This window comes from Psittacula echo (genome assembly GCF_963264785.1).
Source record: "Psittacula echo genome assembly, chromosome: 2".
Taxonomy (NCBI): Eukaryota; Metazoa; Chordata; class Aves; order Psittaciformes; family Psittacidae; genus Psittacula; species Psittacula echo.
Window position 1 is genome coordinate 109,628,737 of NC_137737.1, and position 25,661 is coordinate 109,654,397.

At 39.7% G+C, this 25,661-nt stretch overlaps 1 protein-coding gene across 1 annotated transcript in view; it reads left to right on the forward strand.

The window, feature by feature from the left end:
* Positions 1–333: 333 nt before the first annotated feature.
* MYOM1 (myomesin 1) overlaps positions 334–25,661 on the forward strand; it is a gene marked incomplete at its 5' end in the record, with an annotated part of 66,905 nt that continues 41,577 nt past the window's right edge. The window contains 9 exons of the mRNA XM_080639644.1: positions 334–761; positions 10,697–10,834; positions 15,884–16,094; positions 17,749–17,906; positions 21,807–21,899; positions 22,825–22,913; positions 23,042–23,104; positions 23,950–24,114; positions 24,697–24,858. Of these exons, the coding sequence (XP_080495770.1) occupies positions 334–761; positions 10,697–10,834; positions 15,884–16,094; positions 17,749–17,906; positions 21,807–21,899; positions 22,825–22,913; positions 23,042–23,104; positions 23,950–24,114; positions 24,697–24,858 (1,507 nt within the window). The remainder of the gene's footprint in view (positions 762–10,696; positions 10,835–15,883; positions 16,095–17,748; positions 17,907–21,806; positions 21,900–22,824; positions 22,914–23,041; positions 23,105–23,949; positions 24,115–24,696; positions 24,859–25,661) is intronic.

Sequence of the window (25,661 nt, forward strand, 5' to 3'; positions counted from 1 at the left end):
AATAGTCTGCAGTTACAAGACCAACTACAAATGAACAGACAAAATACTGAAAGTTTTTATGGTCATGATGAATGACATATGAGTGTCTTGAAACTTAAATACAAACCCATCTTAAAGTCTAAAGCATGTCATAAAAAGATAACCCTTAATTCACTGCATTTGATTTTTGAAATTTTAAGTTCTGTGTTAGTTTCTGTGAAGTTGTGTATTATTTATATGCTAACTCAGAATTTTCTTTGAAAATAGTCCTTGTCTGATCTGTTCTTTTTCAGACACTGTCCTGTTTATTTACATTCGGAAATACACAGAAAAAAAAATAATTAGAAGACACCCATGATGTCTTTACCTTTCTACCAAAGACACCATGAGCACTATGACCGTGCATATCGCCATAAAGCACTGCAGTCCACTGTAAGCCAGTACCAAAAGGAAACAAAGAGCAAATCTGCTGTCTATGCTCAAGGATCTACAGCTTACACAAGGGGCTCTGCAGCCTATCGCCATGCATCTGCAGCAGACTTCAGCCTGGAGTCCTCAGCAGCATATAGTCATGGCTCTTCAGCCTATGACCTAGAGTCAGCAGCCTACAGCTATGGATCTACAGCCTATGATCACTCTGCTGCACAAAGTAAAAGATCTGCTGCCTACAGTCTTGACTCTGAATCCCTCAGCAAGAGCTCCGCTGCCTACAGCCATGGATCTGAATCCATCAACAAACTGGCTGCAGCCTACAGGCTGGGATCTGAATCCTACAGTCTTGGGTAAGTAAATCCGTTATATTCTGAAACAAAAACATCCAGCCACCTCTCATTTAAATCTATGTCAAAACTCTCCCCCTCATCCACAGAAATTGTTTCTGTAACTTAGCATTAATGTCTTTTCCAAGCTTGGTGTCTTCCTTTGGCTTTGGCAACAGGAAGGACTGCGGTCACCTTAGTTTGTTGTACTAATTCATGTACAACAGTTGGATTGGCATAAGAAGAGCACTGGCAATGCTGATGTGGCTGAGTGATGACATATTCATGCTCCAGAGTCCCGAGGCATGAGCCACCTTTCCTTCCAATTTGTTTAGCCATATTAACATAGCTGAATTTAAGATCCAATGTTGAGATAGCTTTTGGGTTGAGACTGTCTCTTAGCTGGCCAGACTGGAGTAATGAGAGAACTTATTACTATTATTACAAGAGGAAATCCTGCCTGACCAATTTGGTGGCCTTCTATGATGGGGCTACAGAACTGATGGACAGGGGTAGAGCAGCTGATGTCATCTACCTGGACTTGTGCAAAGCGTTTGACTATCACACGACATCCTTATCTCTAAATTGGAGAGACATCAGTTTGATAGGTGGACCACTCGATGGATAAAGAACTGGCTGGATGGCCGTACACAAAGAGTTGTGGTCAATGGCTCGATGTCCAGCTGGAGACCAATAACAAGTGGCATCCCTCAGGGATCGGTGTTGAGACCAATCTTGTTCAACATCTTTGTCGATGACATGGACAGTGGGATTGAGTGCGCCCTCAGCAAGTTTGCCGATGACACCAAGCTGTGTGGTTCGGTTGATACGCTGGAGGGAAGGGATGCCATCCAGAGGGACCTTGACACGCTTGTGAGGTGGGCTGAAGCCAACCTGATGAAGTTTAACCATGCCAAGTGCAAGGTCCTACACCTGGGTCGGAGCAATCCCAGGCACAGCTACAGGTTGGGCAGAGAAGAGATTCAGAGCAGCCCTGCAGAGAAGGACTTGGGGGTGTTGGTCAATGAGAAAATGAACATGAGCCAGCTTCAGTGTGCACTCGCAGCCCAGAAAGGCAACTGTATCCTGGGCTGCATCAAAAGGAGCGTGACCAGCAGGTTGAAGGAGGTGATCCTGCCCCTCTACTCTGCTCTCGTGAGACCTCACTTGGAGTATTGTGTGCAGTTCTGGTGTCCTCAGCATAAAAAGGACATGGAACTGTTGGAACAAGTCCAGAGGAGGGCCACAAGGATGATCAGGGGACTGGAGCCCTCCCGTATGAAGATAGGCTGGGAAAGCTGGCGTTGTTCAGCCTGGAGAAGAGAAGGCTGCATGGAGACCTCGTAACAGCCTTCCAGTATCTGCAGGAGGCATACAAGGATGCTGAAAAGGGACTCTTCATCAGGGACTGTAGTGACAGGACAAGGGGTAACGGGTTAAAACTTAAACAGGGGAAGTTTAGATTGGATCTAAGGAAGAAATTCTTTACTGTGAGGGTGGTGAAGCACTGGAATGGGTTGCCATGGGAGGTTGTGAATGCTCCATCCTTGGCGGTGTTCAAGGCCAGGTTGGATGAGGCCTTGGGTGACGTGGTTTAGCGTGAGGTGTCCCTGCCCATGGCAGGGGGGTTGGAACTAGATGATCTTAAGGTCCTTTCCAACCCTAACTATTCTATGATTCTATGATTCTATGCAAGTTTGAGCTGACATGTCCGTATATCATTAAACAATTCTTCTTTGGCCTAATGATTTCACTTCTATGCTGAGTGATTCAAGAAACCAAAATTTTCACACTGCATATTGGTTGAGGCATACTATTTCCAATGTAATTGTTCATCTTGCACTGGAAGAGCAGCTGTGCTTAGCTGCCATGTTTTTTGTTTAATTAAGATAATAAAAGTTGTTCAAGTATTACATTAGCAGAATATTTTAGATATCATTATCTCACATTATTTGTATGTATCTCAGAGATTTACAGAAATTAGGGGTGTATTAAAGTAAGATTAGAGCAGCTGTTAGCAATAGAAGAAATATTTAACAAATTGTAACCTAAAACACCTGCTCGCTGTTATATTAATATAAAATTTAGAGTATTATTAGCAGAACTGATCAAGAGTTGTCCATTAGAAAATTTTAATTTTGAAAACTGAATATTCTCCAAGAATTATGGATGATGGAACTTTTTATGAATTATGGGACTTTTGGCCAAAACCACTGAGGGAAAGACAAAATATACTGCAGTAAACAATACATTGTGATTACAGCCCTCACTTGTTTTTCAGGAGTTCAGGATCAAGTCTCCATTTGCCATGGTCTGTTCATGAATTTGAACCTCAAGTTGTTACAGCCCAGATGAATAACCTGACTATTTGACTGTCTTGGGCTGAGTAATATCCAGTCTTTATTGTTTAAACAATTTCACTTGTGCAAATAATTAGGCACTGAGTGTAGCAGTGAGAAGCTAATATATAATTTGCTGATGAAGGAAAGCAAACAGGAGATGCTGGGACTGAGGTTTGTTTCCAGAGCAAGTTGGATAGGGGAAGATATCCCAAATTTCTGCAAATGCAGCTGTGCCTTCATATCCCTAACCCAAAGCCTTCTCCTTCTCATAGAAAATATTCCCACAAGAAATGGGAACATTACTTGAAGTTGAAAAAAAATATTGCAAAAAAAGCCTGCTTCCAAGCCACAGTTATATACTTCAGCAACTCTGGCTTGTCAGATGAGTTTCTTCTGAAACCTCTATATTCTCACCAAGAACTCTATCATCAGCAAATTAATTAATATTAAAGGAAATGGAGTTGCTTAACTGGGAGAGAACTTAAAACATTTCTGGGTTTCCTGAAGTTTTGTTTGAGATAATAGCTTTTGTTTTAAAATAGTGTATTTTGTGATACTTCTAAGCTTCTTTGTCATACACGAGTTGCCAACAGATTGGTAAATTATCCTGGTAATCAGAGATAAGTATATATCAGCTGTGTCTTCTTTTTTCTATGATCCTGTCCTTGTATTGGATGTTTGAGAAAATCAGTGCAGCTCTGTAAGACTAGGACTCAGGAGATTCAGGCCACATGATTCAGATCTCTCTTGCACAAAACTTAATATATGAGAGAATACAATTCTGAATGATAATCTCAATATTTAAGCTAATTTTATGTTTAAGATGGCCTCTGTGTTGGTATTTATTTGGTTCTTGGAGCCCATTTTGCTGCAATTTGCAAGAGGTAAATTAGACCAAGTGATGTGAATATGCAGTTAAATATAGTGCAAATTTGAAGTAATTCTTTCTGAATTTGTACTGTGTTCCCCAGATAGCCCAAAACACTTTGAGGGATAATGTGGAGATAAAAAATATCACTAAAATAAATTGGGCAAATCAGACTTTCTGTTTTCATCCATATGAAAGGAATGGTGTAGAAAAAAAAAGCCCCACACAAAAAAGGGAAAATGAGTCTCCAAACTCTTTCAATTTTCATAAAGTAGAAAGGGTCTTGAATTGAAATGCTCTGTCTAAATGTCCTACAAGAGTGGTGGTTGCTTGAACCCTGAATGGACATATGAATCCAAATCCAGCTAAAATTCTTTGTCTAACAATTGATTTTTGCATATCACTGGATTTTAACATCAGATATATGTTTATGTATAATGGATGTACTTTTGTGGATAAGCCCTGTTAAACCCAACAGGAAAATATACTATTTAAATACTACAGTCACTTCTTATTTTTATCTGAAGTAGCTTTTGCTAAACTTCATTACGCTTGCAAAATTTAAGTCTCATCCATTTCTGTAGCTAGCATACAGAAGAGAGTGTTCGTAAAGCAATGGTGTTAAGGTGCAGATGGTGCTATGTGAGGAATTTATCGTGGGAAAGCAGTGGAGAACAACTAGGAACTAGGTAACCTGCAAGACCATGACCTGAACCCAGTTCTCTGATGTCAAAAAATTGCTTGAGCACAAAATGTGCCCAGAGCATGGACACAGCTTGAAGGAGCTGCAGCTTGCTTTTTCATGAGGATAGAAGAGTCTCCATTTGCAAGTGGGCTGTCCTTTCCTTACATTTCGAGTCTTCACACCGTAACAGCTTGAAGAAGTAAAAGGAAAGAAACAACTGGCGAAACCAAGAGCAAGTACAGAAGCTTCCAGCTTTGCTGGTTACAGTTGGCCAGAGCTGCAAAACCCTGGTCTCCTAAAAGAAAGTGTCACCTTGTAATGGTTCCCACTTCACACCCTTCCCTACCAGCTTGTGGAGCCATCTCTAGCCATATGCAGGCAGGGTCTGTAGAGATGAGGGGTGCAGCTCTCTCCCACAATCTGTTGTCGTGGCCACCCATCCTCTTCCACCATGTTCCATCCTCTTCCATGTTCCATCCTCAGGGGCTGCTCTCCTGTGGGAGAACTTTTTTCCCACAGCACTGCTCCATCCTCTGTGTGCTTCTGAGAAGCCTTGAGGCAGGTCTGCCAAAGCTGCTTATAGCACTACAGGCCTGTCAAACAGGAGTGCTGGATTAAAGTCCTTTACTTCTTCTTTCAGAAGTTCCGTTCAATTGCCTCTGCTCAAACTGTCACTGTTTCATGAGTTGTTTTCCTGGCCAGCAGCATCAGATAATTCCATTTTGTCACAGACAGGTTATCTGCCACCAAATGAGAGACATGCTTAGGGAGAAAATAGAACTTATTAATGTGGCTCAGGCATTTGCATATATTTTGCAGGTCAAAATGGCAAGGAACACATGGCATAATTCAGGTGAACCAAGCAAACAGAGGAGATGTGCCCTACTAAATTGCAATTAACTAAGCTGCCAGACAGTAAGAGTGAATGCTTTTCTGAGCAATATTGTAATCAGGATCAGGGCAGGCTGAGTAAATAATACACTTTAAGAAACATGAGAAGACTATGATCTTGGCACTGCTCATCCTTTGATTTATTATAGGTGAGGGTTAAGAAGGTGGCTTCTAAACGTCACAGCCAAGCATGGAAATCGTTTTAATGAGACCTGCTATGTGGAAACAATTCCCCTTTAAAAAAATTTGTTGTGGAAGCTGTGTTAGGGAACAGCATGATGATTGCCAGCAATATTGCCTAAGCCTGTAACAAATCTGTCAGCAACTTAAAATTAATATAGTCACCGGAGAACGCCTCTCATCTTTAGAGCCTGGTTTTAAAGAGCTGTCTTCTGAAAATCCTTTTAGTTTCTTTCCTGTAACTGGGTTTTCCAATCCACTGTCTTCTCTTTCTGTGAGCAAATTCAAACATGGCATGTTAGGAGAGAAAGAGATGCTAGAAGCAGATCCTGGAAAATGCCTCTTGGCTGATGGAGCTCCTCCGGCAGGTACAGCTGGTGCAGCCATTGGGCATACCGAATGCATCCTTTTCTGCTGTCAGAATAAAGTGAGAGATATGTAACAAAAGCATGCTAAGGACAAGATACATGATTTTCTAGAGGCAGGTGCCTTTTCATCCAGGGGTGGAATACCTAATAGGCTGTTGTAGTCCATATTTCTATGTTCACTGAGTACGCACTCTGTGCAGGGTGGGGAAACCTGCCCCTTCAGGCACAGAAACAAGGGTAGTGCCAATATATTGAAGTATATTTCTGTCTGAGAACACAACATCAAAACAAAAACCTCTGCTTGGGAGTTTTAGAGGCCCTGGGCAGTCTTGTTGTCTTTAGCTCTTCTATTGGCCTAGAGGGGAAAGCTAATAGCATCTATCTGGTTTTTATATCTCTACAGAACAATGCCTTTGTCTTTAGTGTTTACAGTCACCCAACTCCCAATTCAGTGACTGGGAAAGTAGGAAAATGCTGGTGTTGATATTTTAACAAGCTGAAAACCATTAAGAAATGAGGACAGTAGGCTTGGGCCACCAACCTTGATAAGGCAGTACTGATAGTATCTGACCTGGAAAAACACACACATACACTAGCTAGGCATATCAAATGAGGCTAAAACCTGTTAAAAGGTCATGGTACTGTTCCTCCCTGTGAAACTAGAGAGCACTGATACCCTGCTCCTTCTCCTGCAGGGAGATTCTGTTCCACATATCAGGTAAAAAGTTGGAACGTTTTAAAATAAAGGGCAAGATTTTAGAATCTGGTTCAAGAAAGCGGAGTCCCCCGTTGGGCTACGTAAATAATGGCTGTGGAGTTTGGTTTTTGTGTTGCAGAGGAAGAAATAGTAATAACAAAAAAGGAAAACAGGGAAATAAACCTCATGACAAAAATAGTGATCAGTTTGTTTTCCTATGGAAAGAGCTCCATTTGAATGTCCATTTGTACTAGCCTCCATATACCTCTACCTGAATGAAAGCAAATGGTAGGAAGATTTGGAAAGGAGAAACATTTTCTGCTGCTTTGAATTTATTCATCTCAGTTCTTGATTTATGCAGTGCAATTCTAAAAAAGATTTGTTAGTGACTCTGGATATCTCTCTGAAAACACCAGCTGGATGTTCTGATGTGGCAGTGAAGGAATTAGGTATTTAGGAGCAGCTGTGAGAGAAAGTGAAAATAAACCAGAAAGCGTATTGTGTCAGTGTGTTAATCTAAGGTATGCTCATAGCTGAAATACTAGGTGCAGTTCTGATCATATCATCTCAGAAAGTACAGTCTGAAACTAGAAAAGGGTCAGATATCAGCAAGAAGGGTAACAGGAGATGTGGAATGCCTTCTATTGGGAGAAGAGGCTCTTACTTTGGGAAGTGCACAAATGTAGGTATGTAACATTAAGGTATAAAATAGTGAAAGATGTGCAGAGAGAAAAAGAAACAAATTTCCACACAGAGCAGCATGTAAGCATGAAAGAGATTATAAAGTGGCCGGTTAAAACAGGTTCAAAAGAAAGTGCTATACTCATGTATAAATAAATCTTAAGATCGTTGCTACAGTCCAGATACAGCCTCTAGCTCAGGATGTCCTAAGTCTTTCCTTGAAACCAAAAGGATTTATCAAGGGAGGTATTTCTCTACATGAACTTTCTTTTTACCTGCCCTTGACCATTTCTGGAAGAGGAAACAGGCCTAAAAGCACCATTGGCATTATTCAGTGAAACACTTCTCACCGGAGCCTTGCTCAGTCCAGGTCAAGTTTCTTAGGTCGCTGTTTCTCAGACTTCATTGTGATGGAGATCTCCGGCATTAATCTGAAAGCTTTGGGAGATATTTTCATAAAGACAGCTGTGGTGGGCAGAAAAAAATGAAAACGAGATATTCAACTTCAAACACTTGAAGTGTTGGGTAAAAAAAAACAACCACCAAACAGACAGAACCTATAGCAATTTATCCTTTCCTTTTCAAATAATTTTAGAGAGTTATAAGTGAAAAGTAGGGAAAAAAAAAACCCCAAACACATAGAAAAGACACCATCAAAAATTCTAACAGTCTAGCGGAGAGCAATGGGAGCTACTATATGCACTCACCATTAATTAAGTACATAAGTGTGCAATCTGGACCTTAACTGAAAACTAAACTGACAGGACAGCCAAATTCTTTAGGAACAAAGATCTGGTCTGCATTTAACAGTGCTGAAAATGCCTGAGCTGAAATTTTCACCACATTTCATCTACTTTTATGAAAATAGAAACTTTTTGACATTTAAACTGATCTGCAAATGAAGATCCTTTTCGATCTCGAAACAACCAGGAATCAAGTGGCCTCCTAAATGGCTCAGCCTAGTGTCCCTAGGAAATCCGTTTGCAGTCAGAGTCAAAATTCCAAGTTTGTCCCATTTTAAAATAGGACAGGAATAAAAGTCACCTGCTTAGTGAAGAGCTGCAGCTTCTTACAGACTATAGTTCAGGTATGAAAAATAATGAAAATACTTTGACTTTGATATTTCTTGCCACCTATTTGACAAGTTCACCCAATGCATTTGTTGTTTGCCGTAGTGACTGTACCACATCGTTGTCCAACCCAAGAGTGGGTCCACTGCATACCCTCTTCCACTTTGTCTCTTCATTTTCATTTTACTCTGCCTGGACTGTTCCCAGATGTCTTCTGCTTGTATTTCTGTCCCTAAAGTTGGATCTGCCTCTCTCTGACTCTCTCCCTGGCTGCCCAGGGTAGCGTCTGGCATCAGACCCTGGAGGAGGCAGCATCGCTCACCTGTAGACTTGGTCTATGCCTTGGCTGATCCAGTGGTACCTGATGTGGTAAACCTTTGGCCCCAGTCCTGGGTGTGTGCAAAAGCTCCTCTCTGGCTGTGCCTCTGTTTGCATGGGTATGCAGGAGGTATGAAGGAGAATGAGTGCAGGGCCGCTTTTAGCCCCTATACTGAGTATGTCTTGACAGTGGTGCTGTAGGCTCAGAGGTGGTGGCTCCTGGGGCCACAGGGGAGAGGGGCTGTCTCACTGCTATGCCTGGCAAGCCAGATACAGTCAAGTCTGATGAGAAGTGGACTAAGCAGAAACAAAGGGAATCTTACTTACAGTGCTGGGAATGGCAGGATAAAGAGATGAGGTCTGGAAAGCAGATGTGGGAGGAGATGTAAAGTTCAGGCAAGGAACTAGATGGAGAAGGAGAAGAGATGATAGTAAGAAAGCCATTAAGAGAGCTAGAGAACAGGAGATTCATTTATCAGGCACTGGGTAGGCAGACGATTTGGTCTGAGCAAAGGGACAGGCACAAAGAAACGAAGGAAGGAAAGATCGGAGAATGAAACTGGACCCATGTGATTTCACACACACAGTCTCACATGGGTAGATCATTAACACATATTTCAGAAATTAAGCACTCCTCCTGGTATGACTTGTGTTGGTGGCAGCTCTGGAGCTTGGTACTTTCTTTCACAGGGTTGCAGCCAAGGGAAAACATTAGCCCAGGCATGTATCTGTAATCTTACATTATGCATGTGTAACATTCTCAGGAACCCAGTACTAGCATGAGTTCGGATTATATGTGTACAGCATGCCACGTAGAGACACCAGTGTAAGCTACCCAGGGTATGGGAAGCAGGTTAGCCATGTCTGAGCTAATGAGCCGTGCAAAGAAGCCACATGCCTTAATTCTGTTCCTGTACCTGTGCACATAAGCGGTAAGCTTATGTTGTGTAGACAAACCCCCAGACCAGAAGCAGACTCACATATGATTTCCCTTGGTGATGTTAAGACAGATGAATAGACAGTTTGGAAGTTAATATAAGGTTGACAGCTAATTAGGCTATTCCGTGGATCTGTGAGTTAGAGATCTGCTGCATTAAGACAGGAAGACAGAGTTATTTGGAGCCTTGCTAACACAATTTGTAACCATGTCAAAAATGAACCCAAAATGGCTGCCTCAAATATGCTTCACACTGTTCAGAATCCCACCTCAAGCTGGTGGGGAGGGGGAGCCTTGCTCTTCTTTCTCTCCACTCATTCTCCATTTATCTGTGCTATGTGAAATGGCGTTTCTTCACTTAGCTCTACGCTTTCAATGGATTGGGGTGGTATAGGAGAGCAGTGGGAATGGCGATGCTGGTTACTGAGCAATACGCTGCCCAGCAATTTCTGTAGAGAGACTTATGTGCATTATTACTTTGATTACCTTTGCACACCAACATTTTGTCTGGGGACTAGATAATTTCAGGACTGTAAATTTTGGAAAAGTAGAGATTATGAGTTCAGGTACAATCTTTAGAATTACTCAGTGGCCTTGCTGACTTCAGGATCTACCAAAACTAGGTATGCCAGCTCTCCAAGTCCCAAACCAAGAAGCTATTAAATGTGCATTGCTATCAGGTATAGTGTTTATTCTCTCTATGTAGATTTAACATCACAGAGCATCGTTATTATATTAGTAATGATGAATTTGTCAAAAGTACATTTAGTTAATTCTTTAATAACTCTGAAGAGATGGCTATGAAAATTGTATTTTCTTGCTTATCAAGAGAGCAGTAATTTTTAGTACTTTAATCTTATTTTGGAGTGTTTCTTAACAGCTTTTTTTTTTTCTTAATTTAACAATATTATTTTTATTTCAGACTGAAAAATTCCAATTTAATGATTGAAGATCAATCCTATAAGATGAGTCCCAAAGCAAAGAGAGCAAAACAAAATTTCGTGTCTGAGGGCAAAGAGAACGAAGCCATGGACTACTCAGTGCCCATATTTACAGGACGGTATGTTCATTTTCCTTTTGTTTGGTATTGTCTTTCTGACATTTTATTAACAAATTATAAAATAGCATCTATTAATCTTTTCTCACACCCATGGATCTCAAGGTGATTCCACTTCACATGAGTGATAAAAAGACAAAGAGAAGTCAGCTGATTGGCAGAAAATCAGACAATGATCATCCAGAGTCAGGACAAACGAACCTAGGTGTCTGGACTTTGTTTTGTACACAATGTCAGCGTGCTTTCTATGAAATTTAGATATAATTATAACCCTGCTTATTGGAAACCAGGTGAGCATATTATACATGTTATTTAGTTTATTCTTTTGGTTTGAAGACAGTTCTGTAATTCAGTGTCTCTTACCAAGCATTAAACATAGAAACAATGAAATGCTGTGTTAATGTTTTGTCCTGGCACAGGGAAAATCTGGAATGAAACCAAATACTTTCTCAAATACATTGTAATGATTTATACTGATCTCACATGTTGGTATATATTGCATGATTACTGCTGATGTAATAGATCTTACTTCAGCAGTGTCCTCAATAAAGCTGAATGTGAACTTTACGTGGAAGCCAGAATCAACATGAGCAAGGAGGCTTCCCTGCCCCTTTTAGGGTATGGCATATTGATTTTATTAGAAGTCTCTGTCAGCTCAAGCATAGTCACTTGTTCAGATTTATATATACCACGTTGTGAGATGGAAAACTGGTTCCTGATTGGAGGTCAGGAGAAAGATTTCTGGCTCACTTGCAGTTGAATTCTTTCAATTTGTCTTTCTTCTGCCGTGCAGCATTTTCATGGGACACTTCCAAGCTGTTTCTGGGAGCCAGTGCTTTTCTGTCTAGTGCTTAATCAACACCCAATATCACTTCTGCATTGTGTCCAAACTTGTGCTTACGTGTGAAAATGGGTTCCATCTTGTCAGTGGGAGACATTACTGCTCTGGCCTTTTGAGTGTTTATGATACTTTTGCAGTTTTGGTTTTTATTATTTCCCTTCACTATCTGGAGCAATTTTTTTCTCACCCCTTGTATGTTCCTGTGTCAGATTCATTGCTCTTTGATCCAAAACACATTCAGAAGCACACACTGTTGCCTTTTTAAACTATTGCTTTGGAGTTTCAGCTATATCTTCTGTGATAAAAATACATAAATATGTCTCAGACAAAACTTACAATGACATATTTTCAAGGCTTCTTCCTGAGGCACAAATCTCATCCCTTTTTATTGTGTCTTGAGTCTACAAAAGTAAAATTTACAGTGTTGGTCAATAGTTGAAAGTCACAACTGATGGCTAGGGATAGCATGTAGCGTCATTTATTTGTGTCTGTGCAATTATTTTGCCTTCCTGCATTAAAAGATCCTGTCAGATTCTTGCATCATTGTTACTATAGGGACTGTTACTTTAGGGACTGTAGTGATAGGACAAGGGGTAACAGGTTAAAACTTAAAACAGGGGAAGTTTTGATTGGATATAAGGAAGAAATTCTTTACTGTGAGGGTGGTGAGGCATTGGAATGGGCTGGCCAAGGAAGCTGTGAATGCTCCATCCCTGGCGGTGTTCAAGGCCAGGTTGGATGAGGCCTTGGGTGGCATGGGTTAGTGTGAGGTGTCCCTGCCCATGGCAGGGGGCTTGGAACTAGATGATCTTAAGGTCCTTTCCAACCCTGACTATTCTATGATTCTATGATTTTGTGCTTCTTCTTACTGTTTTTGGTATCAGTCTTACATTTGCACATGGTAACTTCGTAAATTGTGTGTGCTTTTGTAGCACACTAATTTATTTATTTTTTTTAATTAGTAAAAAAGTATAAAAAGAGCAGATTATGATTGTTAGGGTGTGCAACTAAACATGGGAGGAAATGGTTGGTGTGTCTGTTTTAGGCCTTTTTTCTGCTGGCATCATGTTCATGACTGCATGCCAAGACTGCAGAAGTTGCATGCCACATTCCTGTCAGATATTTATTTTTGTTTGAAAGATAACAGCTGAAGCCCATTGAACCACGTGCATGTTATATGTCATTCCCAGATTCCTCTGTGAAATTGATGTGTTGTTTCCTATGGACAGATAGCTTTTACAAGGAATAGTTATTTATAAAGGTCAGCTCTCCATGAGTTCATTGGAACTGTTGCCTGTGCTGCTGGATGACCTTCAGCACCATGTCACTGTTTCCGTTATTTGGTTCTATTTCAGAGCCATCAGGTTCTGCTGTAGAAGGGTCCCTTGCTCAGATTATTCCATTCACAACTATTCTTCTTGAATACCTAGCCTAATTCTTACAAGATAAAATTTGGACAGACAGCATTCTAGATAACAAAACACCCAGAGCTCGATTTAATGCCATAGGTGCTAAAGATACTGGATGTGTCTCATGGAGCTATTTGCATCCACTAACAAGCCTATGCCAAAGGACTGCAGATGGAAGATACCCTTTAAATAATGTTTGGTGCGTGCCATATGGGATTTGATCCTATTGTTTCTCTTTGAAAAAGATTTTCTACTGAAACCCCCGAGACCTAACTGCAGAATCCTTTCTTAACTGGTACTGTGTGCTTTCTCTGATGCATTCATCTTTTCAGGGAACATGTTTCTCTTTGATCTGGGAAGATTATGGCAGGAAGAAATGGTTAGCAAATCCAAATATTTAATACTGTTGATGAAAAGCATCTGGGGACTACTACTGCAGATGACTCTACTAGTCCTATATTAGTCTGAGGATATTCATGAGCCCTCAGAAGATGCTTTATGCCTTGAGGAGTGGGTCTATCCTGTGAAGCTGCTGAGATTTTAACAACTGTGATGAAGGAGGAAATAATGTCAGCTTGCCTTTGAAAGAAATTTCCACTGACTCATTTAAACTGAATGTAGATAGGTCCATTCATATTAATTAAAGTGGGTTTTGAAAATCATCTTGAGAATCTCTGCCACATATCTGCAGCTTCAGGCATATTTGTGGGGAGAGCTGTTATGCCTAAGTGAAGGAATTCAGTCATCCCACTGATACTTTTAATGATGAACCTGTTAAAGAAGCCAGAAAGACAGAAAGTTCAAGGCAAAATTTGAACACATGAGGGAGGTTAAAGCTCTGTGCTGTTAAATAAGTTTTTAGTCTTCTGAGCAATTTTTACGCATAATTAAGTTTACAGCACATTCTACTGCTTGGATGTCTTGCATCTCACTGAACTGAATTTTAACCCAAAGATAGTGGGCTGGGCAGTAAATTATGGGCTTGAACCCAAATTTTCTTGAGTGTTGACATGTGCTATCAGATACATAATATTAGCAATCTGAAAGAAAACAGAAAAAAGCATTCATCCTAATCTTTTCATTTTGCAGCAGTAGTAAGCATTTTATGATAAAATAGTGAGGCTGTGCTTGAGCACATTCTGGAAATAAACAGAGACTGCTGTCTCTACAGTACTCGCAAGATGGCACTTAACAAGAACTAAAATAGAACCTCTTTTCTGTGTGCCATCTAATGTTACCCTAAAGTAACTAAACTCAGCAGAAAGAGTTCCTTAAGTCAAGAAACTATCACTGGCATATGCACTACTATAGCAGCTTTTATGTTATGGCAGTGCCAAAACAATACAGCTGCAGTGGTACTTCCACATGTACGTATGGAAACAAGATTGGATCCATTGAGAGTAACTGTTCTTTTCATCTCACCTCTGTAAAAAGCCTGAGGAGGACGCTTCAAGAAATCTTCTCAAAAACATTTGGAAGAACAGTCACCCTACAAACAGGATTGAATTTTCTATGAATAAAGAGAAGATTTTGTGATATACAGTAATGTGGTTTTTTGTATAAATCAGAGATGAGGACATCGTTATACAGCTACAATTACCTGTTGCCCCTTATGTAGTCTTGTTATGAATACGACAGCTGTAAGTCAATAGCTTAAGACTTGTGGGTGCATCTTACACTAATCTTTATACTGATAGAGACAGAAAACCACAGCAGGATAACAGTTAAACTGAAAATGTGTGTGGCATGGTTACACAGAGAGCCACCGAAAACGGACATGACTTTAAACAGTGAACTACTCAGTCATTCTGTGGTAGCCTGACATAGAATCATAGAATGGTTAGTGTTGGAAAGGACCTTAAAATCATCTAGTTCCAGCCTCCCTGCCACTCACTAAACCATGTTGCTCAAGGCTCTGTTCAACCTGGCCTTGAACACTGCCAGGGATGGAGCATTTACCAGTTCTTTGGGAAACCTGTTCCAGTGCCTCACCACCCTAAAGAACTTCTTCCTTACATCTAACCTGAACTTTCCCTGTTTAAGTTTAAACCCATTACCCCTTATCCTATCACTATAGTCCCTGATGAAGAGTCCCTTTTCAGCATCCTTGTATGCCTCCTGCAGATACTGGAAGGCTGCTATGAGGTCTCCATGCAGCCTTCTCTTCTTCAGGCTGAACAGCCCCAACTTTCTCAGCCTGTCTTCATATGGGAGGTGCTCCAGTCCCCTGATCATCGTCATGGCCCTCCTCTGGACTTGTTCCAACAGTTCCATGTCCTTTTTATGTTGAGAACACGAGAACTGTACAAAGTGCTCCAAGTGAGATCCTACCAGAGCAGAGTAGAGGGGCAGGAACACCTCCTTCGACCTGCTGGTCACACTCCTTTTGATGCAGCCCAGGATACAGTTGCCTTTCTGGGCTGCGAGTGCACACTGAAGCCGACTCATGTTCATTTTCTCATTGACCAACACCCCCAAGTCCTTCTCCACAGGGCTGCTCTGAATCGCTTCTCTGCCCAACCTGTGCCTTGGATTGCCCCAACCCACGTGTAGAACCTTGCACTTAGCTTGGTTGAAATTCATGAGGTTGGTTTTGGCCCACCTTTCAAGCGTGTCGAGGTCCCTCTGGATGGGTTTGAATGGTCCCTCTGTTTCTGTTTTGAATACATATGAAACTGCTATAGCAGAAACAAATTATGAAAAAGTGTTGTCCACTGTAGTTGACTAATTTGATTTGAAGGTATAAATGGAACATATTCTCAGCATTTTCCAATGGGATTCTGCTTTTTAAAATTCTTTCAGAGAAGTGAGTATCAGTGGGATCACAGACACAGAAGAAGAAAGAATTAAAGAAAGTGCTGCATATGTTGCCAAGAGGAATCTTTTTGCCACAGGTGAAGGAGTTAGTGTCAGCAAAGTGGCCAAGTCAACTTCTGAAGAGGAGCATCATGAAAAAAAATCAAGGAAAGTAGCCATCCGGGAGTCTGCAGAACGTGTGGCCCTGAAGAAAACGGTAAAAAGAACAGAAATGAACATCTGAGCTGTAATCAGCATGGGTCTTTTTTGTTTGGTGTTTGTGAAGTACCTAGCACAGCAGGGTCCTGATTTACACTGTGGGCAATCACAATAATGGTAGTAAAAACTGGAGTTTTCCATGGAAATCTTTTTAATGGCCTAAAGTCTTGTTATCTTGGTGTCAGGTGGGTAAGAAAAGAGGCACTGTGCTTGATGCAGGCACCAGGAACACTTCTGCTGTGCTGGGAGAAAGGGAGGGAGAATGAGGCTGGGAAATGGTCTTTGGTCATGCCAACACCTAGTTAAATGGCACAGCATCCTTCACCTGGACAATGGGGTAATTGCTGGGCAGAGAAGAAAGGTGCCAGTATACATGCCTTACCAATAAGAAGGTTATGGGGTGATTTCTGGGTATTTATGGCCTAGGAACAAGCTTGTTACAGGAACTTGTGCTTGTTACTGGGAACATAGGGCTTATCCCAGAGTCTTAATCACAGGGTGTAAATTAAGGAGCGAATTGTCAAAGACATCTGGAACTGAATCTCTAATTGTGGGTAGCTTTGATATTATTGTGCAACTTCTTAAAGAATTATACTCAGTGTGTACTTACAAATAGGTTATGCCAGACTGGCAGAATATATCAAGCACAAATATATTTAATTTAGCAAATTTATTAATATTTTGAGCAGAAGAATTGGCAATATGCTTACAAAATATCCTCATGACGTAAGGTTTAAAAGGGTGTAAACACTTTAAAGGACAATTCAAAATCATCTCAAGAACTGAGAAACAGTGAAGGTGACATATGATAACAACCCGTGGAAATTACTACACACAGAAGGAAAAAGAACAAGTAAACAAGGAATGTCTGATTAACGAGAAGTACCTGAGGATTTGGGACTTGTAACAGATCACAGATTTAATGTCAGCCAATGTAAAGTCAGTTGTTGCATAAATATAAACAGCATTCTGGAATGTGTTAGCAAAAGTATTGTCATGAAAACATAAGGGGCAATTACTTAATCGTGTTGGAAACTGTTAGGCCTCTGATAATGAGTAGTTAGCATTTTATGAATGTTGAGGACAAGCAGAACCTTTCCAGAACTCAGAAGCAACAATTGCAAGGAAAATTGGAATTGCATCGTTTATAAAAGACTGAGATGATTATGAAAGCTGTCTTCTTCTAATAAATGTAATTTAGGGATCTGTAATTCTCCATAAACATGAAACTCAGGGAAGAAGATAAAGAGTTTAGTTTGCAGAAAACAAGATTTATAACATATTCGATTTTTTTTTTCCAGCTGTGTGGGTAGCCAGGCAGTTGAAACAGTTACCCCTGGGAGGAGGAAAGTACTCATCAGCAGGAAAGGTTTGAGAGCATTTCTGACAGACATGATCTAGTCATACGCAATCTTGCATTGCAGAAGACATCTGAGTTTCAGATCTGTTTCACTTTTCACTCTGTATTAAAAAAAAACAATTAAACATGGAAAATCATTTTACTTAGGTAGTTAAGGGGAAAAAACCCAGTAAATGAAATCTACCTATTTTGGAAGTAGAAATTCTGGAAGATTAAAGCTTTGTTAATACATACATATTAATAATTTGCACTTATAACTGCCAGACTTTATAATCAAATGTTTCTTTTCCAGCTAGAAGAGACTCAGGCATTCCACAAAAAGTTGAATCAAGATAGTCTTTTACATGCTCCTGAGTTCGTTATCGAGCCTCGTTCCCACACTATCTGGGAAAAGCAAAATGTTAAATTTCATTGTTCTGTCGCTGGCTGGCCAGAACCCCGTGTTACATGGTAAGTGTGTATCTGTTTCTAGCACTGAAAGTTACCACATAACCAGTATCTGAAGTTGTCTCAGTGAATGTGGTATTTTGTCTGGAAAAATACAAGTTCGATTAAAAAAATCAGGTACAGAGGCCTCTGTTGCATAACGACGATAGGAATACATAGATTATTTTTTTCATGGAGACATCCAATATATTATTTCTGTCTGCTGATGAAGGAAAAGCAGCACAGTGTGATTTATAATCAGTATTATCCTCAAAATGTTTCCAAATACTTTTTAGTCTATGAATGCCATTAATGTCCCTGAAGCATTAAAACATGCTTTGGTTATGAACTAGCTGTTTGGCTGCTGAGCAGATACAGTACTGAATCTCCATGAAACTGAGATCTCATGATGCAGGATGCTCATAGCAGACACATCATAATTATTTGAAGTCAGAGACTCCAAATAGATCCAAGACCACTGAAAGCTTTGGAGTCTGTTGGAAGCTTTCTATTCACTTGAATGATCTTTTGACAAACTCTTTACTGTCAGAACTCCAAGATGTACTCTTAGTCATAGCTGAAGGTCTAATTTGACTCTTGCATTAATGTTTACCCTGACTGGAATTGAATTTAACTTAATTAATAGTGACTTGAAGCTTCACAGTCTCACTGTCTATTGAGCTGATCTTTCTTATCTGCTTCATGCTATACAGATACCATCCAGTAATTAAGATAATAGGTAATAACTTTTTTTTTTCAAACATAAAATGAGATTTGATGCTCATTATTTAATTTAGGAGATTCTTTTAGAATGTGTATATAAAATGTATGCTTGTGTTTATAAAATGGACAAAGAAGAAGCCTGTGTTCATCATTAAGCATTAATTAGGAGTAAGTCCTATGGAGATTCTATTTGTGGAGACAACAGAAAACATCTACAATATCATGATGGCAAGTGATACTCATATTCTGAAATTTACTACTTGAATTGCTTAAAGGACTTTGTATTTATTTAGTTCTAATCTCGGGCTTCATAAAAAGTGCTGCTAAGAGTCACATTAATAGGCCAGAGCTGATGCCTATGAAGTCACTTGATCTCTCTCCTTAGACTGTGACAACCAATAGCCAGGCTTTGCACACACATTTTCCCCATCATGTAAGCGTTGCAAGTGTCCTGTTTTGACATTCCTCCTAGAGAGGATTCCAGACAAACCCTCTGGGTCTGGTCTCAGCTGGACTTAAGGAATGGTCAGCTATGTTCTTGAGTGTAATCCAGCTCTGTAACCTGAATCCTAACCAAGAACATGAGAGCTGGGCCATTTTCACTTTGGTTGAGATTCACCTCATCCCACAAACCTGACATGGATAAACCAAGCCTTCAACTGTTTGCCTTTGCTCTCACTGTGAACCAGCCTTTCATCTAAGTGCTAAATGTGGATGGTAGAAATTAATGCATCATTCTGCCATACATCTGAATTCCAAAGGGATTTCAGTTTGCCAGAGGCTACTAATGGAAATAAAGAGTTCACAGCCATTTCAGCAGGTGTGTTTGCTCTGAGATACAGAACATTGCTGACCCGGATCTGTCAGCTTTCTTCAGCATTCATACTGAAATGTCAGTTGTGTATTCCAAACAGTCATTCTTTGTAAAAGCAATGAAGACCTTTTTATGCTGTGCCTGAAAAATTATAAAGCTTCATGAACTCTCTTTAAAGAAAATCTTGCTGTCCAATGCAGCTGTTCTGACTCCCTTGGAAAAAGCATATGTAAAACCCAAGACATTTGAAACCAGTAGCAGAAAGCATAAACTATAAGTGCATAATGACAGTGGGAGGCTGCAGTCCAACATTAGCTAATGACTTGGCTGCTCTGGAATTTGTGTTTCCAGAAATAACAAGTGGTCCTGCAAACACATGAGCCCTATTCTTTCAATAGATGAATATGAATAAGTGAAAATTGAATCCATTATTTTTTACTAACCTGATAATGAAGACAAAAGAAGTGAAAGTCTCACTGCTGGCATGACTGAGTTAAAGCTTGTTTCTGCACAGCACCACATGCTACTAAATGCCTTTGCTGCCAGCAGGATTCAAGGGTTGGCCAGACCTTTGGAGAAAAGTTAAAGATATTATGGAATCAAGTCCTGTGTCATAGGTTTTCATATTCCCTGAAAATGTTAAGAACATTATTCTGTTTCCTAAACTATTAGACACACTACATGGAATATTAAGATGTTCTCAGGCAGATCAGTCTAGGGAGCACCATTGCACAAATGAGGTGGTGCTCCCCAGAAGAATGGTGGTGAATGGATTACTCTTACTGGACCCATGTATTATTCTCTGCTGTGAGTCAGGATAATGCAGCAGGAGATCCATAATAAGGTGAAGCATCTCTGCAACTGTTTGAAGTCCAGAATAGAGAGTATTGCCCTGCATTGAGTCCCTTTTCATAGACATCTTGCTGAGAGGAAGATCAGGATGAAAAGCATTGGGTTTATGATACTCACTCACTTGGAAAAAACCCAGTATATTACTGTGTCCAAATATTTGTAGCCAGGGAAATATTCCTTATTCCACAACACTGAAAGTGCTGAAAGGTAATTTTCAGATTTACTGCAGATACAGTTTCATCTTGAAATATATAAAACTAATAGTATTCTTGGTAAAAAAAAAATTGCTTTTTATTGACTTGTTTGGTGAAATGGTCAAGCCACTGACACCAGATCAGTTCCCTTTCCTGACTGAAAATCGTGAGAGATTAAAAATTTGAAATCAGAAATGAAGCAGCAAAGCTCTTTCTTTGGCCGGATAGCTGTTAACGACTTGTGAAGAGAAAGGTTTATTTAAGCTATATCAGATTAAGAAATGAAGATACTTTTATCTTTCATCATTTATATTTCCACTTCTCTTATGTATGTACCTTACGGAGAACAGGGAAAGCTGTGTTAGAGGACACTATCTTAGGAAACATTCTTTCTTTAAAGATCTCAAATCAATCCTAAATGTACTGAGTACAGTTCAGTGTGTAATATTATTAGACTCCTATTGCCAGTTTGTTCCGCATTAGTAATACTTACTTAAGACTGGATTCACTTGAACATTTACTTGGTTACACCATGTATTGTCGAAAATGAGTGACTTTCTATGCAACAGTTGGTCGGGGAGAATTTACGTGAACTCTCTCTCTGTGAGTCTCAAGCTGTTTATATAAATTCTGAAATTAGCAGTACCCGCTCGCTACTGGATCAATGCTGGTTCATTCTTTCAAATTACTTACCATGAACTTTCCCTACCTGAAGATACACCTGTACTAGAAAACATGTACCTGAAAGCATATACCTGTAAAGGCAGAGAACCTTTTGGCAGCATAGCTTTTGCCAGATCCCTCACTGCAATGCACTTTACCAGCAAGACGATTTTTCTTTATCATTCTAACCCTGCTAGGCCTTCTGTCAACTTAGCCATGCAAACAAAAAATAAAAAAACCCAAAACCTTCTACCTGACATTTTTGTGAATATGCAGGTTTTAAAAGTAGGTCAAATATGGAAACTAAACAAAATATGTACAATACCTAATAGGGAAGGATGCTGCAGAATTTGAATTGTTTACAACTGTCAGAACTCTAGAGATGTTGCTCATGTGACTCCTCCATTTCTTTACAAATAGCAGCATGAAGCATATGGTAGTATAAACTGATTCTCATCCCATTCAATACTATTTTCTCCTGTCAAAGGGGTCAAAGAAAAAGGGAGAGAGATTAAGCTTCTAAAGATATGTAATGTCTTCCCAGGAAATTAGACTGCAGTTTACCTAGGAAAATATGCAGAAGCTGATGTTTTATTTCAAACATCAAGAGCTTGACCTTTTAAAACATAAAATTATACATTTCCATTTGTGACATACTGTTTCTTTGCTTTTCCATAGGTACAAAAACAACGTGCCCATCAATGTACAGGCTCATCCTGGCAAGTATATCATTGAAAGCCGATATGGGCTGCACTCACTGGAGATTAGCACGTAAGGGAATACTAAATAATTTAACAGAGAGCTTAATCTGAAATGTTGTCATAGATTAAGACCTACAAAATGCGAACAAATCTCTTGGGATGTAAGAGATACCAAGTTTGTGAATGTTGTCTACTAAATGTTGAAGCAGGTCTGGTTTTCCTCGGTAGAGGATATGGAATTTACCTAAGTGAATTTATCCGGACTATTCTGTTTATGGCTGAGTCAGAAACATGTAGGGCATTGTGATTACTTTTACCATTTGTCTGCTGCATGAGTACAGTTAAACATGAGAAAAATCTAGTTCAGAGCAAAAATACATAGAGTTAACTGTTTCTGAAATATGGCAAAGTTCCTGATTCATATGGAAATAAAGAACAGAACTGAGATGTCCTCACTTACACGCAAGAGAGATCTTTAACAGTACTCATCCTCCAAATGGGATTTTCTTTTCAGTCGCTTTGCATTAAAAATCTAGAAAACATGAGACCTAATCACTTAATTTGACAATCAGCAACAATCTAGGTTTGACAATTTAGATGCTGGTAGGTGCCCATTGAAAATATATTGATATCTACTATTTCTACAGCTTCCACGTTAGGCATCTCTCCATGGAATACAGTAAATTAGAGATAATTGAGAGATAACTTAGATAAATATTATCAGACATTTTTTCCTATTTCTGCTGTATTCTCAATTTCAAATCTGCAATATCTGAAGAGAGACATTTATTTCAAACACTCCTTTCTTAACATTGAGAGAATGTAGCCATTAGTAGTAGCTACAATCAATCCAGCGCCCAGTGTGTCTGTCTCCTAAGCTTTTACTTCTTTATAGATTTTACCCAGATTTCTGAGGATTTCCTTAATCTAAAACATAGGAGAGGCTATGCCAAGGAGTAAACTGGTGCCCTGCCTAATAATTTCTATCTTTTTAGATGTGATTTTGACGACATTGCTCAGTATCGTGCCTCTGCTATGAATGTTAAAGGAGAAATTTCAGCTTTTGCTTCCCTCGTGGTAAAGAGTAGGTTTACAATATATTTCCTTTGGGTTTTTTTTTTGTTAAGATGTACATTACCACTTTTGTTTTTGGGGCTCAGAGAGCCTTTACCTCATGGTGATAGTGACTGGAGTTGTTAATTTTCTGTCTAGGGTACAAAGGAGAAATTGATGCAAGTCTTTTGCATTCTGGAACCTTTTCCATGCCTCTGGGACGTAAGTTGCAATATATGTTTGTTTGACATATCCATTTACAGTTGCAACATCATGTCAAATGACTAAGTAGAATATTATTTAAAATAGAAGCAGGTCTAATTTACAAAGGTGCTGAATTCTACAATTTCAGATGGTGTTAGCCTCACCTGTAGGGGAAAATGTTTATGGGAAAGGAAGATAACGATCTGCATATACCCATTGGTCACAGGAACACTGAGAGCTACCACTGTAGGGCAGTTGTGGAAAAGGAAAATGTGTCCCTAGGTTTTATCAGCTGAGCTGTTTCGAAAGAAACGTGGAAGCCCCTGTGCCATGTATATGCAGTACAAGTGTAAGGCACTTAGTATTTTCTGTCTGGAATACTGCGCAACTTGGGTCACACACCATCAGGAAAGATAAATTCAGGACCAAGTACAGAAACAAGCTACCTGAATGTCTGGGAGAATGAAGAGCTCATTTTATATTAAAACCCTAAATCATTAACCATAAATAGAAGTATTTTTAAATTATTAAGCAAACCTTATGAGAAAATGATAGAACACTGCATCTGAAATTGTGGACACTCTGAAATGAAATTCTAAAGGAGCCTGTCCCTTGTAAAATGAACTAGCTGTAAAGACTAGAGTTGCATGAATAAAGAAATAGTTGATTCTCTTTGGTAGTAAGGGCTTACATTATTTAACACTGCAGTTACCTGTGAAGATGATGACTTGATATGTATTTTTGCTATTTTTACCCTAAACTTTAACTGAGCTTATATTCATAATCATTGGGTACTTTTGCTTCCTACTCTTGTCACAAAAGGAAGGAAAAAGTAAACAGATGGATTTTTTTTCATTATACAGTTGGCGTTACCCCTCATGGCTATGCTTCCAGGTTCGAAATCAGCTTTGTTGACAAGTTTGATGTATCCTTCGGGAGAGAAGGCGAGACAATAAGTCTGGGCTGCACAGTTGTCATCAATCCTGATATCAAGCGCTTCAAACCAGAAATTCAGTGGTACAGAAATGGTGAGAATATTTGACAAGAAGAAATATAAACTTCTTTCATATAAACCTTTACTCACTTCAGCATAAATGAATGTTATGATTTGGTCATCACTGTCTCAGATTTTTCAAACAGTAATATTTTCTGCTTTTCAATTCAAAGTACTTCGAAATTTAGCATTTCGAAGTGCAACCACAGTTAGAAAACCAATGAAGCACGGTGAAAATGTCTTCTAGGGATTTTTTCTGCCTTAAAATTTGTTTGAAATTAGAAGCATTTTGATCAACTCTAACATCTGTGTGTCCCATCTGCATGGCCCACATAGCTTTCACTAATTATTTATATGCCAAAACATTTCTTAAGTAGTTGCACAAATGTGTTGTGCAACAGCTGATAAAAAAGCTGTTGCTTTCTGAAGTTACACTTTGAAGACAAAATTGGCATGAGCGCAGAATTAGCTTTACTTTATATTTGAAGACAGGAAGCTGCATAATAAGAATGGTCTCTTTGTGCATTTCCAATCTATTCCAATATATTCTCTGTATTCCAAATGTATTCCTCAGTAGATCCAGCTAGTTCTCATCATTAGATTCACTAATTTCTAGGTGTTCTGATTACACCATCCAAATGGGTCCAGATGCACTGGAGCGGGGAGCGAGCTGCATTAACACTGAATCATGCAAACAAGGAAGATGAAGGTCTTTACACTCTACGAGTGGTGATGGGAGACTACTATGAAGAGTACAGTGCTTATGTCTTTGTTAGAGGTAAGTACTGTCTTGTGAAGAGAATTCATTACAGAAATGAAGCAAACATGCTGGCAAAATCAGTATCAGACATTTGAGGTGCTTTTTTTCCCTAATAAAAAGAGAATTATTATTTTCCATTAACAGCTTCTAGCAATATAACTTCTAATTATTATTTCTGGGGAAAAAAAAAAAGGATTTTTCATGAAAAGGAAAAATCTACATCATAACTTAAAAATGTATTTCTGTAACCATCTCACTGCTAGCTAAACTGCACTGTTTTGAGAAACATTTTATGCACCATTTGAGGGGTTCTCTCTAATGCACAATGTGGGGAAAAATATGGTGGAAGGGAAACACAAGGTTCTGCACCTGGGGAAGAATAACTTTATGCACCATGATAGGCTGGGGGCTGACTGGCTGGAGAGACACTTTTCAGAAAAGACCTGAGGGTCCTGGTGGGACAACAAGGTGAACATGTGCCCTTGTTGCAAAGGACAGCAATATCCTGGACTGCATTAGGAAGAGCATTGCCAGCAGGTTGAGGAGGTGGTCCTTCCCCTCTACTCAGTACTGATGAGACTCATCTGGACTTCTGGATCTAGTCCTAGGCTCCCAAGTACAAGAGAGACATGGACTCACTGGAGTGAGTCCAGTGAAAGCCTGTGAAGGTGATTAAGGGCTTGGAGCATCTCTCATATGAGGAAAACCTGAGAGATGTGGGGCTGTTCGGAGAAGGCTTAGGGTGAGTTTATCCGTGTGTATAAATACCTGATGGAGGGGAGTAAAGAAGCTCTTTTCAGTGCCAGGACAAGAGGCAATGG